The sequence below is a fragment of the Salvia hispanica genome, chromosome 3 (assembly GCF_023119035.1).
Source record: "Salvia hispanica cultivar TCC Black 2014 chromosome 3, UniMelb_Shisp_WGS_1.0, whole genome shotgun sequence".
In the NCBI taxonomy this organism is placed as follows: domain Eukaryota; kingdom Viridiplantae; phylum Streptophyta; class Magnoliopsida; order Lamiales; family Lamiaceae; genus Salvia; species Salvia hispanica.
Genome location: NC_062967.1, coordinates 22,347,877 through 22,361,071, shown reverse-complemented (window position 1 = coordinate 22,361,071; position 13,195 = coordinate 22,347,877). Strand labels below are relative to the sequence as shown.

General features: G+C 35.5%; 1 protein-coding gene and 1 pseudogene across 2 annotated transcripts; one reads left to right on the top strand and one right to left on the bottom strand.

Moving 5' to 3' along the window:
• LOC125209602 lies at positions 1-2,297 on the top strand (annotated as a pseudogene).
• Positions 2,298-4,505: 2,208 nt separating this feature from the next.
• Positions 4,506-10,746, bottom strand: LOC125212365 (C2 and GRAM domain-containing protein At1g03370-like). Of its 2 annotated transcripts, XM_048112509.1 has the most exons (9): positions 9,881-10,736; positions 8,267-9,505; positions 7,661-7,846; positions 7,237-7,520; positions 7,017-7,133; positions 6,584-6,846; positions 5,469-5,748; positions 4,940-5,212; positions 4,506-4,855 (listed from the first exon to the last, which is right to left on the bottom strand). In XM_048112509.1, the coding sequence occupies exons 1-9, from the start codon at positions 10,227-10,229 to the stop codon at positions 4,661-4,663; spliced, it is 3,186 nt and encodes a 1,061-aa protein (XP_047968466.1). In that variant the 5' UTR covers positions 10,230-10,736; the 3' UTR covers positions 4,506-4,660. The 2 variants fall into 2 exon arrangements, with proteins under 2 accessions (XP_047968466.1, XP_047968467.1); XM_048112510.1 differs by lacking the exon at positions 4,506-4,855 and having other exon boundaries at positions 5,052-5,207; positions 9,881-10,746.
• Positions 10,747-13,195: the final 2,449 nt, after the last annotated feature.

Genomic DNA, 13,195 nt, shown 5'->3' with positions numbered 1-13,195 from the left:
ATGGTTTCTTTAAAACTCATGCAACACCTGCGTTCTAAGTTTGAGGTAGTGGTTTCCAACCGCGTGAGCTTGGCCTTTTCCACACCAGATCTGCAGCAAGTAACTCATGATCTGGATTTGGCAATGGAACAAGTGGTGAAGTTCATCCAGTGCCAGTGGTGCTTCTTTCTCGCATGGTGAAAAAGTGCAGCAAGCAGCCCAACAGCTTGAATCTGCAAACCTCATGGTGGTGGAGGTTGATGCAGATCTGTTGCAGTTGAAGGGTCGTCTTACAAATATGCAGAGCAAGTTGGAGATCATCCCCATTACTGGGATGGGTGGGATTGGTAAGTCCACTCTTGCTCGGAATCTTTATGATGATCCACTCATTATTACTCACTTTGATCATCGTGGCTGGGCCGCAATTTCACAACTTCCCAATATGAGAGAAATTCTATTAAGTCTTCTCGGTGGCCCAAATGAAAAGCTCAGTGATAAACTAATTCAGTGCAAAGATAATGAGTTGAAAGGTATATTGCATCAGAGATTGTTTGCCCGAAGATACATTATTGTATTAGATGATATACGGAGCACCAATTTCAGGGATGAAATACGCATGAATTTTCCAGACAACAATAATGGCAGTCGAATTGTGATCACCACTAGGGAGTCTAACGTAGCCCAATATATTATAAACTCCAAGAGTTTGCATCATAACCTGCAATTGCTTAACAAGTCTATAAGTTGGGATCTACTTCGCCAAATTGTGTTTGGAGAAGAGGATTGCCCTCTTGAATTGCAATGGATAGGAACTAAGATTGCGAGTGAATGCGGTGGGCTTCCTCTTGCCATTCATGTGATTGGTGGGCTATTGTCAAAGGTCGAAAGATCAATAGATGTGTGGGAGCATCTCTCAACAGATGTAAAAGCTTCCATTGTTGAATCAGAGGAGCGTTTCTCCAATATATTTTCCTAGAGTTATAACCACTTACCCATTTACTTGAAACCATGTTTCTTATATATGGGAGCTTTTCCAGAAGATAATTTGATTAAGGGATCTAGACTTATGAGGATTTGTGAAATCTAATGGTGATAATAGTTTGGAGGAAGAGGCTGAGGATTACTTAAAAGTTCTCGTTGAGAGGAATCTACTTTTGGTAACACGAAAAAAGTCCAATGGGAAAGCAATGAGTTACTCAATCCATGATCTTTTGAGGGATTTATGCATAAGGAAAGCGAATGAGGATAAGTTTTCTAACGTTAAGAATTCCATGCGGCGTGTAAGTGTTGAGTCATCGTATGAAATGGAAGATTTGTGTGCTTCACCACAATTAATGTCACTTGCTCGATCTTTTATATGCACTAATGGTAAGATTATATCTCCTATTTTTTGCATATTAAGATTGGTTAGGGTGCTAGATGTAATGAGCATGGTATTGGAGGAGTTCCCAAAAGAAATATTACAACTTGTCAACCTACGCTATTTAGCTTAGCTTTCAACTGCTGCTCAGGTTTACCTAATGGAATATCAAGATTACACAATCTGCAAACCTTGATTTGTCCACACTTTATGCCCTATGTGCCATCTGAATTATGGGATATATCTGAGCTAAGACATATTAATTTGGTGGAGACGGTAATCAAAGTCCAGAAGATAAACTTTGATCTTAAGAAGTTGCAGACGGTTTTCCATGTGTGGGTAACTCCTAAGCTAATTAGTAGTGGCTTTTTTGAAAGAATTCCAAATATCATAAAGTTGGGAATCTATTATGAAGACTCACCAAACATTGAAGTTGATCTTAGCCATCTTCACAAACTCGAAACATTAACTTGCCAATCTGAACTGGATAAAGATGGGAGCCGTTTTCTGCAAAAACTCAGATTTCCATGTAATCTCAGAAAGTTAACTCTTCTTAGCTGTGTACTGTTTGGGAGTTTGTTGACAACACTTTGTGCACTACCGAATCTGGAAGTGCTGGCAGTACTTAAATGTGTGTTTGAAAGAAAAAGGAGAGGCAGAGGAAAAGTGGGAGGCTACAGAAGGAAATGAATTTCACTCTCTGAAGTTTCTACATCTTGACTGCTTAAATCTGGTGCGTTGGAAAGCCGATGAGACAAACTTCCCTAGACTCCAGGTTCTGGTTGTAAGCAATTGCTATAAGCTAGAGGAAATCACTTGTGACATTGGAGATATCCCAACTCTCCAAAAAATTTATGTAGTTCAGTGTGGCGCTTCTGTAATGGCCTCGGCAAAACAAATTCAGAAGGTGCAGCAAGAAGAGTATGACAACTACGACCTCAAAGTTGTTATACATTAGAACCCAAAAGGTAAATATGATCCAACTCCTTATAATCTAAAACATGCTTCAGCTGTTAATATACAATTTATTCTTTAATATTCTCTCTCCCTTACATAGTTGGTATATTTTCCTTATTACATTGTCCTTTAAACTGATAGCAAATTGCTCGTGTTTTTCAGTTTCTGCTGTTGTTACATTGCTTGCAATATACTCCTAAACATCTCGTGGCGCTTCTATAGTGGCCTCAGCACAACAAGTTCAGAAGGTGCAGCAAGAGGAGTACGTCAACTATGACCTCGAAGTGCTTGTGGCAGATTAGAAGCCAAAAGGTAAAAATGTTGTACCCCGGGCAATCAAACACATACTCCATTTGTTAACATACAATCTATTCCTTTATATTCTTTTTCCCTTACATTATTGGTATATTTTCCTGATCATGAATTACGTTATTAGATAGTGCCTTTTGTTTCATGTAACAATTTCTGCAACTTGAGTATGTTGAACAACACACAAGAATCATTGTTGGTTTGAGCTATATTATGTAGTGTAACAAAGGTTATACTCCATGTTTAGTATTGTTTGTTTAGATTTGATATTCTCTAGGTCTACATTATGTCATTTGCCCCTTTACTTGATATAGCAAACTGCTCGTATTTTACAGCTCTTATGTCGCTCACAATATGCTCTTAAACATACATCTGGTGATCCCTTGGTTTCAGACAGGAGTCCTCCCCATTGCGGGCAATGTTTCTTGTCACTATTTATCAACTTGTGTTACAATTGTGTGTGATTTTTCATACTTGAACTTGTTGAGAGATTTGGTGCACATCTCTTTTTTGTTAGTTTCATTTTTTCATAGAAAAAGTTAGATTTGTGAAAAATATTTAATCATTTACTATCATAATACTATAACTCAAGTTCTAATAGTAGTACATGTTTAGGCAACATATTGATTTTCTCAAATGAGTTTCAGACACTTCAAGGAACAATGTTTTTTATGTTAGTATTCAAATGTTTCGATCTCATTTCAATTTAGAACGTTTCTACCTAATAGTTTAGAGGCAGAGAGAATTTTATCACTGCAATATGGATATACTTCACAAGTTTCCATCTCATTTCAATTTTGGACGGTCTACAACTACCCTAACAAAATTATAGCCAACCACCCTATATATTATTCAATAAAAATTACTACCTCTCCATCAATGAAAGTTTGACACAGTTTACCATTTCGGTCCATCTTTGAAAGTTTGACACACTTCACTTTTTACCATTTTTGGTAGTGGACCTCATATTCCATTAACTCATTCCTACTCACATTTTATTATAAAACTAATACTTTAAAATTAGGACCCACATCCCACCAACTTTTTCAACTCACTTTCCATTATATTTCTTAAAGTGTCTCTCAATAACGACTTGAGAGATATGCTATCACTATTATTTTACTTTTTCTTGTAAATATTTTAATTTATACTCCATGCGTCCCATAGAAATATCTCATACTTCATTTTTCGTCCGTCCAAAATCCAATAGAAATAGTTCATCTGTTAATGTATAACAACCTTTTTTTCTTCTTCTTTTACTTTATCATTTATGAGCTCCACCATCTACTACACAATTTCAACTATTCTTTCACATTATCTCTTACTTTACCAATTACGCATTAAAACTCGTGACAACCTTAAATGACTTATTTCTATGAGACGGAGGGAGTATCAAATTTATGTAAATTCTTATAAAAAAGCCACTAATCAGTGAGCTAAATTATACTCTCTCCATTCACAATTAATTAATACCAATTCCTTTTTTGTCCGTCCATGATTAATTAACATTCTTATTTTTTTACTACTCTTGGTAATAGACCCCACATTCCACTAACTTATCACACTCACATTTTAATATAAAATAAAACTAATATACTATTAAAAGTAGGACCTTCTTTTAACTAACTTTTTAAACCCTAATTTCGCTGTATTTCTTAAAATCCGAGGTGAATCAAACAGACTCAATTAATCATGGACAAAGGGAGTACATGATTATATTTCAAAATATTTTTTAAAAAAAATAGCCCCTATCAGTGAAGATTTCTGTGTCCGCCCCGTCCATAACTGATAGCCCGACATCCCGATATGGTTGGCCCAATTGACAACCCGCACGCCCCACCAACCCGCAAATGTGGATGCACTGTGATTCTGTAAATGCTCATAGTACATTATCCACCCATTAAGCATATTTTACTAACAAAGTTTTTTGAATTTTGTAGACAACATTACATTAGCCTCTAATAACATGTATATGGAGTTATCTATACATCACACATGGTATATTGGTATATATCATTGCATCATAATAATGGTAGACATTTTTGACATATATGTCTATGACTTTGCAATGTATTCCTTCTCCAATATGCTAAACACAAGCTTCACACGCTTCTTTAGAATCGAAGTGATATTTTTTGTGATTCGTTTCTGGTTTCTGGTGTATTTCAGCCATGCAACGCCGAGGTTCACTCGAACACTACACGCTGCATAATTCGCAGGGAGATCCTCGATGTAATACCTTAAGTGAAGCTGTAAATAAGCAAAGCAGCACATAATGGTTTAGAAGGGGGAGATAATGATAAATTGATAAACTTATAAAGCATGCGTCCGTACTGAAAAATTGTCACCGAGTGGGAGGCCTTGGAGATTCATGAGTTCGTTGATGAGCCAACCATTTTTAACAGAGAGGCGAAGCTTTTGCTGAGTACTCGCAACTTCCCCTTTGTAGAGAGGTATGCATTTTTCAAGCTTATAGTAAAGGTGTCGCTGATCCACGTCTGCCTTATACGATTCCCAAGGGCTGTGAGAGTAGTTAAGGCATCCTGCTCTCTCCATCACCCTCTCCTCAATTTCGCTTCCTCCGAACAATTCCATGCAGAAACTAATCTACAAGTAAACAATGGAGTATTAGATTTTGCACAAGCAAAGTGACTATGGCACAAAAAAAAAGTAAATAGGAGTACAAAACAACATTCACCATATGAAAAAGAGTGAAAGTTGAATGCCCTTATAAGTTTGAAGTACCATCTTCTAATATTTACATTCATGTACCAGTGAAATTGTACGGATCTAATTATTTTCCTTTTCCATATGTCATTAGTGATGTCTGGTGTGGGCGTGTGGGGGGAGTACATTTACTAACCGGAAGTGGTAGGATGGAAGAATAAACCGTGGACACATTAACATCATCAACTCCCAGAAAAGGAGCGGTCTCCTCAGTCGGGTGGATTTTAGCATCAGAGTCATTGTCTTCTATCAAATCGCAATGAACTTCAAGCTCCTCCTCTGCAGCTTGAATGGTTTCAGAGACAGACTCGTCTTCAGAAGCATGGACATCATTTGCTTCAGATTCTTTCTCTGGTATCATCTCCTCCTTCGGTTTAGGTGGCAAGGTTTTTGCCCTCCAGAGTGCCAACATTGTTCTGTTTAATACACACTAGGACGATGTGAAGAATTGATGTGTGTACATGCTATACGGAGTAACTATCTGACATGCACAAAAGGTTACATAAGAAATTAAATGAGAAGAGGTTGAAATATGCTAATGGAAAGATAGGTATTACAAATCACTTATAACATTCTTTCAAATAACCCACACATAATGAACTCATCCATTTATTGTCATTTAACTCACATTTATTGTAATGACTTTCATCAAATTTAGCTTCTCATTAGGCTTCTGTTTAAATAAATATAATTCTGAATTTTCTTGATGACAGATAAACAATTTTTGAACTCTTTATGACTGACTGGTCTTACTCAAATCTAGAACTATATCAAGAACTGTGCTGCAAAACCTTAGTTTTGATTATACTATTCAATAAAGGTTAATATCAATTCTCATTTCTGTAGTTAGATAAATAAAAGAAGTCCACTAATCATCTATGTGGATGCAATGGCATGGAGGATGTGAAAATAGAAACCCAATATCCTAGGCCTGAGAGTTATGAAAAAAGAATCAATCTGATGCAGTTTAAACTGTTAGATTCAGTATAAGGCAACTTGTCACACTCTCTAAGCAACAAAGCAAACAACTGACTCCGGAAAACACATCACAGGAGAAACAAAAATAAAACCAAGAACGGCACTGAGTGTAAAACATAATGGGGAAAGATAGCTGTTTATGCAGTAAGGATAGAAAAGAAACTAATAAGCTCACAGCTTGACAGCTGAAAACCAAAGGATAAACATGCAAAATCATTGCTAGAAGTAATCATGTACATATACTACATTAAAAGTTATATATGTGAATGTTACCTGTGGGCAACATTGAGAGATACAAAAGAATGAAAATGAAACCCCAGCCTGCCTTTTGCATCTAGTGACCGTGCTCCATGCCGTGCATCAGTTCCTCTTCCAGGCTTTAGAATCACGCTGATGACAGGGCTTCCCATTGATGATAGAGTGGGAGGGATGCGTTGAATATCTTCCACGTCTTCCCAGAGAAATAAGAACTTTGACTTCTGACCAAATATATCTCCATGGAACCCAACCGCTCTTGCTGAAAGAAACAGACGGCCCTGCCGCATGAAGTAATCAATTGGTCAAAGCACTGGCAGACACACACTAATCCACTGAGATAAATGACCCTCAACAAATATCATTAGTTTTACAGGATAATAGTAAAGCGTGTTCGTATTTTCCAATAAATGGTAAAAAAAATATTTGAATAAACATTTGAATCACCTACCTGGAGAGGAATTTTACGTCTCAGGTAGCAGGAGAAGTCATTGATGAGAAATTCCTCCGGGGGCAACCCAAAAAGCTTCTGGAATGTTGAATTTGTCTGAGGAGACCGTAATCTTATCTACAAGAATTTCATGAACCTGAGTGATCAGCTCAAAGAAATATATGGCGGAGAAAATTGTGAGGTTAAAGTGAAATGAAGCATAAACTAATAAAGAAGGTACCTTCTTGCCAACCTCCTTCTCCACCTTAGCTATATACTCCTGGAAACTATTAGTAGCCTTAGTACTGTTCAAGAAAATTCGTAAGTGTATCTTTGACTGACATGCTTGAGACAACTTTCCTTGTAGAGGTATCCAGACATCAGATAAGTCGGAAACACTAGTTTTCAGGAAATTAATTTCAGCATGCCCAAGAGATGAGGGTTCAACAAAAGGCCCATCGAAATCGAACACTTCCACGTCCAACCTAGATGGAGGCTCATTCATAGCATCAAACTCAAGGATTTCTGCAAGGAACCATCCATCTCAATGAAGAAGCTGATGACATACACATTGTAATTGTAGCTGCTTATTGCTTTAGTTAAGAACTACGATAATGTATGACAAGCTAGCAGCTAGCTAAAGGGGGAAAGCATATCATATATACCATTCCAAAGAGGTTCTGATTTTCGAAACTTGATAGAGCTGGTTCTTCTATTCCCGTTGCAAGTAAACACCACATAAGGATCAGATGACGGTGAAGTTGAGTTAGGTGCTTCCAAATTGCTTCCTTCAATTAAGGCAACCGTTAGCAACCACCCATCTCCTTTTCCTTTGATTCCATGATCACTTCCTATAGTGCACACCACAAAAACAAATTAAAAAAACAAATGGCCTCTTAGAAATAGTTGTATAAACTGGAAATAAAAATCTGATAAAATGACAGAAAAAGCATATATCTCGTTGAAGCCACTCTTTCTATCCCACATCAACTAGGTAAAAGATCACGTTTTATATATAAGATTGGAGTATCCTCTACCCATATAAGGCTTTTTAAGGGGAAGATGGACACATTTCTCAAATCGTATCATAGTAGGCCAAAGTTCGATGTTGATTTAGACATATAAAGGGGAAGATGGGCACATATATCATATATCTTAATCGGATACCTGTGCATACTAAAGTAATAAGTCACGTTATGCTTGAATTCATTTGAATAAAAATTAAAACAGTCCATCCATCATCAACTTGCCAATTTGAAATATTAGACTACCTTTCTGTGCTCTCGCTTGCATGAAGCGGGACACTAACTTCAGCACCTGTTTTCCTTGCAGAACCAACAAAATACTTACTATGATCTCACCAACGGAATCAGGCAAGTCTAAACCAACAAACTCAAGACCCTGAACTTTGCTAGGCATAACCATGCATAAGTGTGTGAGCAGATATAACCACGTGAAAATAGCCGAGACTACTGTGAAATTGGCGAAATATTGAACTGCCAATGTCCATTCAGAGTGATGCTCTACCTGAAGAGATGCCATAAGTTGGTCTTTCTCAGAACTTATATCTTTAAGATCAAGGGGCTTTACGCTGCAGGATAGTAACTTCTCATACTGATCAAAATTTTCTTTTATGCCTTGTCTTGCTCCATTTTCAATAATACTTTTCATCATGGTGCTCTGCGAGAAGTTAATTCTCCACGAAACAACCAGTTGGGAAGATTGCTCCCCTGATGGCTGCTCTAGACCAGGAGTTATGCAGTAAAGCAATTCTATCTTAAAAGTTTTGCCATATGGAGCATCCAGGGTGCTCACAACGACCAAAACAACAAAAGTCCCACCTTTAGCTTTCAAATATGTTTGCTCCTCTGTGGCTTTCAAAGCTTTAATCATTTTGGTTGGTGGCTTAATGTATGACACCAGCCGTTTTAGGCTCTCACCATTATTATCGAATTCCCATGCTTTTACTTGTAAATCAGTTGATCCTTGCATGTCCGCGAAAGATTTGAAAAAGCTTGAATCTGGAGAAAAGATTGTGGAGTTCAATTCTCGAGGAGTTATTGCATATAATTGATCAAGAACTACTCCTCCAGGTAAACAACTTGGAACTTCACCACTCTGTTCTCTCGTCTCCAAACTTCTCATTAGTTCTTCGAAATCAACTGATGACGAAGGTTCTACACACTTGCTCTCTAGACTCAACGAATCATTACTTTCAGCCTCTGATACATCACTAGTTTCAATAGAGCTAATGGCTGTTGGCTCTACATTCTTATTGAAATATTTTGCAATTCGACCAGCTAATGTTGGCGCGTTAACCTTTGCTTCTTTCAACGGGACTTCTTCCTCTAATCTCATAGGAGAAGATGCCACTGAGGAAGACATTGACATTGAGGGGGAATCATGCAGAGAATCAGCATATTTTCTTGACAACATTGCAGAATCACTGGTGGGTGGAAAGTCTAATGGCGTATTCTTTTGCAACAAATAAATGGTGAGAAGAATTTCACCTAGTAGAATAACAGAGTAGCGTCAATCTGGTGTAAACTAGCCATATCAAGACTTCAGCAATCCCAGAAATTAACAAAATAGCAATTACTATATGCATATGTATTCAACTTCACAGCAGTAAAGCCTCCAATTCTCTGATTTTGGAATAAATCTACAACAATCACAACTAAGCAAATGAAACTAGCTCAAAGAAACTAAAAAATTCAAGTACAGTATGTGCACAGAACAGCTAATTAGAATGCAAAACATGTACTGGCATTATATGCATAATGCATTCAAGTATAAATAGCATAAACCAACCACAATGTGCACACACACAACCACAACTAATTGACACGTTAATCTCTGCCACAACAAGAAGGAAAACGCCATACCACAATCCTTGTTCCTGGCATTATTGCTCTTGGGATGCAGAGTGTACCAAGAAGTGCCAAGGGATTGATCCTTCGCCTCGAAAACCCAAGCTACGGGCACTCTGATCTGCCCAACAAAATCATTATTGAAACACCTTTCTTCATCCAAAACAGACACAACAAGCTTCCTTTTCAAGTCGTCCACTTTAAATATGAATTCCTCGGACCACGACGGATTCAGGCATTTCTTCACAGCTTTGCTCCTGAACGCCTGCCGCCCCAATTCTAGCTTCACATACGGATTGGTAAAGCCGCTGGCCTCCATCGGAGGCAAATTTTTGGCTTCGCTTACGCGGACCAGAAGGTTCATATTTCAGCATGAAGAATGAATCCGAAATTGTTTGATTTTGTAGACGATCGAGCTTAAAAGGAAACAACCGCGAACAATCAACGAACATTAGGCAAAAACACAATCTAAAATTGAATTTGGGCGGAAACAAAATGACGAATGTATAACCGAAAAAAACGTAAATTAAAGAAAGGAAACGCATAGAATTGGTTAGCCTTCCAAAAACTCGTTGGAGAAAATGGATGAATTTCACGAATAAAATCGAATTTGAAAAGTGCAACCCAGGAGCAAAAATTAAATCAAAAGTGCGTGCAGAAAATGGAGTTAACGATCAAATCTTCGCTTCTCGTGATGAAGAAAGCGGATGGAAATCAAATTCGCAATGCTAAATTTAAGGAAATGATTTAGGGATATGAAGTTGCTGGGCATTGGAATTGATTTTGTTCTCATACGTAATTTAGAGAGTGGAGATGAGGAAATGCATGCGATTCCCTCTTCCTTTTTTTTTTTTTGTATTTTCTAGTAACTAAATTTCTCTGCTATTTACATTTACTGTTTCAGGCTGGTGGAGAGTAACTACCATCGTGATCGAATAATAATTATCATTGATTTCTGTTCTCAAATATTTTTATGGATCATAAATATAATCTCAAAATAGAATATCACAAATGCATGACAAAATTCACTAGATTTCCGTTTTGTATAAATTTTTAATCCACTAGATTTCCGTTGTTATCACCTTGTATAAATTGTTCAAATTTTATTATATATATATTTTTTTCTAATAAAATACTCGTCCGAAATTTTCTGTGTCAAAATAGTAACTATGTCGTAGACTTTTTGTACATTGGTAAATGGATTAGTATGCGCGGTTTGCCACATAGTATCACTCAAGGAGGATCGTAATTGTTTTTAAGTGCAAATATGATTAATAAAATTTTACTTTTAAGTTGTGTGGATAAAAAAATGCAGACTAACAATGTTATGTAGTATTTGTATCGTTTTCATTACCTCATATACTACCTTCGTCGCTTACAAATAAAATTTTTTAAAATAGTATACATTTTAATGCAAAGTTAGTAAAGGGAAGAATTAAAAAAAATTAATTATAATATTATTAGTGAAAAATAAGTCTCATCTATTAAAGTGAAAAAAAAAATTCTAAAATAAAAAAATATCTAATTTTAAAAGAAAACAAAGTGAAACTAATTTCTATTTCTAAGGACGGACTATATACATGTGTTTCTAATTATCAGTAATTTGTATTGAGTTTTTTTTTTTTTTTAAAGTTTATACTTAGCCTAGAGCAATGTACGTAGTTGTCCTTAATTCGTTATTATAATAATATTATCTAAGGAAATTGTTTATAATGTCATATATGAATTTTCATTACTTGATTGTCTCAATATGATAATTTTGTAAAATATTATTCCCTCCATTCGCCAATAGAAGTGATCATATTTTTTTCTATTTTGGTTCATAATTATTATAAATGGTAAAGAAGCATCATATTCGAATAACCCATTTCATTCACATATCATTTAAAACTAGTATATACAAATGCGACGCATATCCCGCTAACTTTGTTCCATCCACTTTTTTAACATACCTTAAAACCCGTGATGAAAAGAAATGAAACTCTTATTCGCGGACGGATGGATTACAACTTACTCCCACAATTTTTTTTAGTTTCACTAAATTTCAGTAGGGCTTGTAAGTGAATGATAATTTTACAAAAAATCCCCAAAATCTAGTATTATTTGAAATGTAATATATTTCCTTAAAAGTTTTTTATAGAATAAAATGTAAGCTGTGTATATTTTAAACTAGATTTTTATTTGTTAAAATCGGTGATTAGTTAGTCATGATAAAAATGCTAATCACGTTATTACTACAATAATCGTTATTCGTTACCAACTTACCATGCCCCTACTGTCCACTTGTGATGATAGCATGTATTCTTCCTCTAAAAATTAAAATGATGTTGGAAATGATGTTGCTTTAGGCCATGAGATTAAAGATATCTAGACTGCTAAATTCCCCATCATTGAAATTACTTCCTCCATGAATAATGATAGCTTGTCTGCAATAAATAAATCAAATTTACTAGTAGTATTACATTTTCTTGAAGCTCTGATCACTAATAACCCCTTTTCTCGTATTTAAATGAAAATTATAGCATGTTAGTCCACGGTTTTCTTGGAAATGACATGTCCAAGCGGAGTGCTACTTATAAAAGGTTACTTGTATTAATTAAATAAATAATAATGCTGGAAAAATTTTAAATTATTGTCTCTTTTTTTATACTTGGCGATTCCCTCGCTCCAAAGACTTCTCTATCCCGACTTGATAGAGTAGTGAGAGATTTAAATTTGGCTTTAATGAAAGGTAGTTTTAAGAAAATTTATATTTTTAGATGAATTAAATGTTTTACTAAATCACTAAATAATGAATTAATTTTGAAGAAAATTTATATTTAAATCCAATGACATTCATATTATGATTGAATGAATAACGTCATCATACCTAAATATCATAGCCTATTTTGAAGAAGATTAACTCTATTCGTTCGATAGTTTTCATAGTTTTGGGTTTAAATAATTAATTACAAATTACAATGTTTGAGTGCTTCAGAGCGATCAAATTAAGGAGAAAGGACATGATGATTTCATTTTCGATATTCACTAACATAATTTAATCTGCGTCTTGATTTAACGATCGTGAAAAGAAAGAAAAAGACACTAGTGGCACTCTAAAACTATTCTTTTGTTAAATTATGATGATTTTTTCTCTTTTTGGATAACTTTAATTGTAATTAATTCCACATTCTATAAGTTTCGTTAGCTTTACGACCATTTTTTTCCCTTTTATTTCAACAATTGATTCATGCATCCCAATTGAAAATGAAAAAGTAAAATATTAGGAAAAATTGGTATTGATTTGTGGTCAAATATGAAGAAATGGTACGAAAGTAGCATTATAGAATT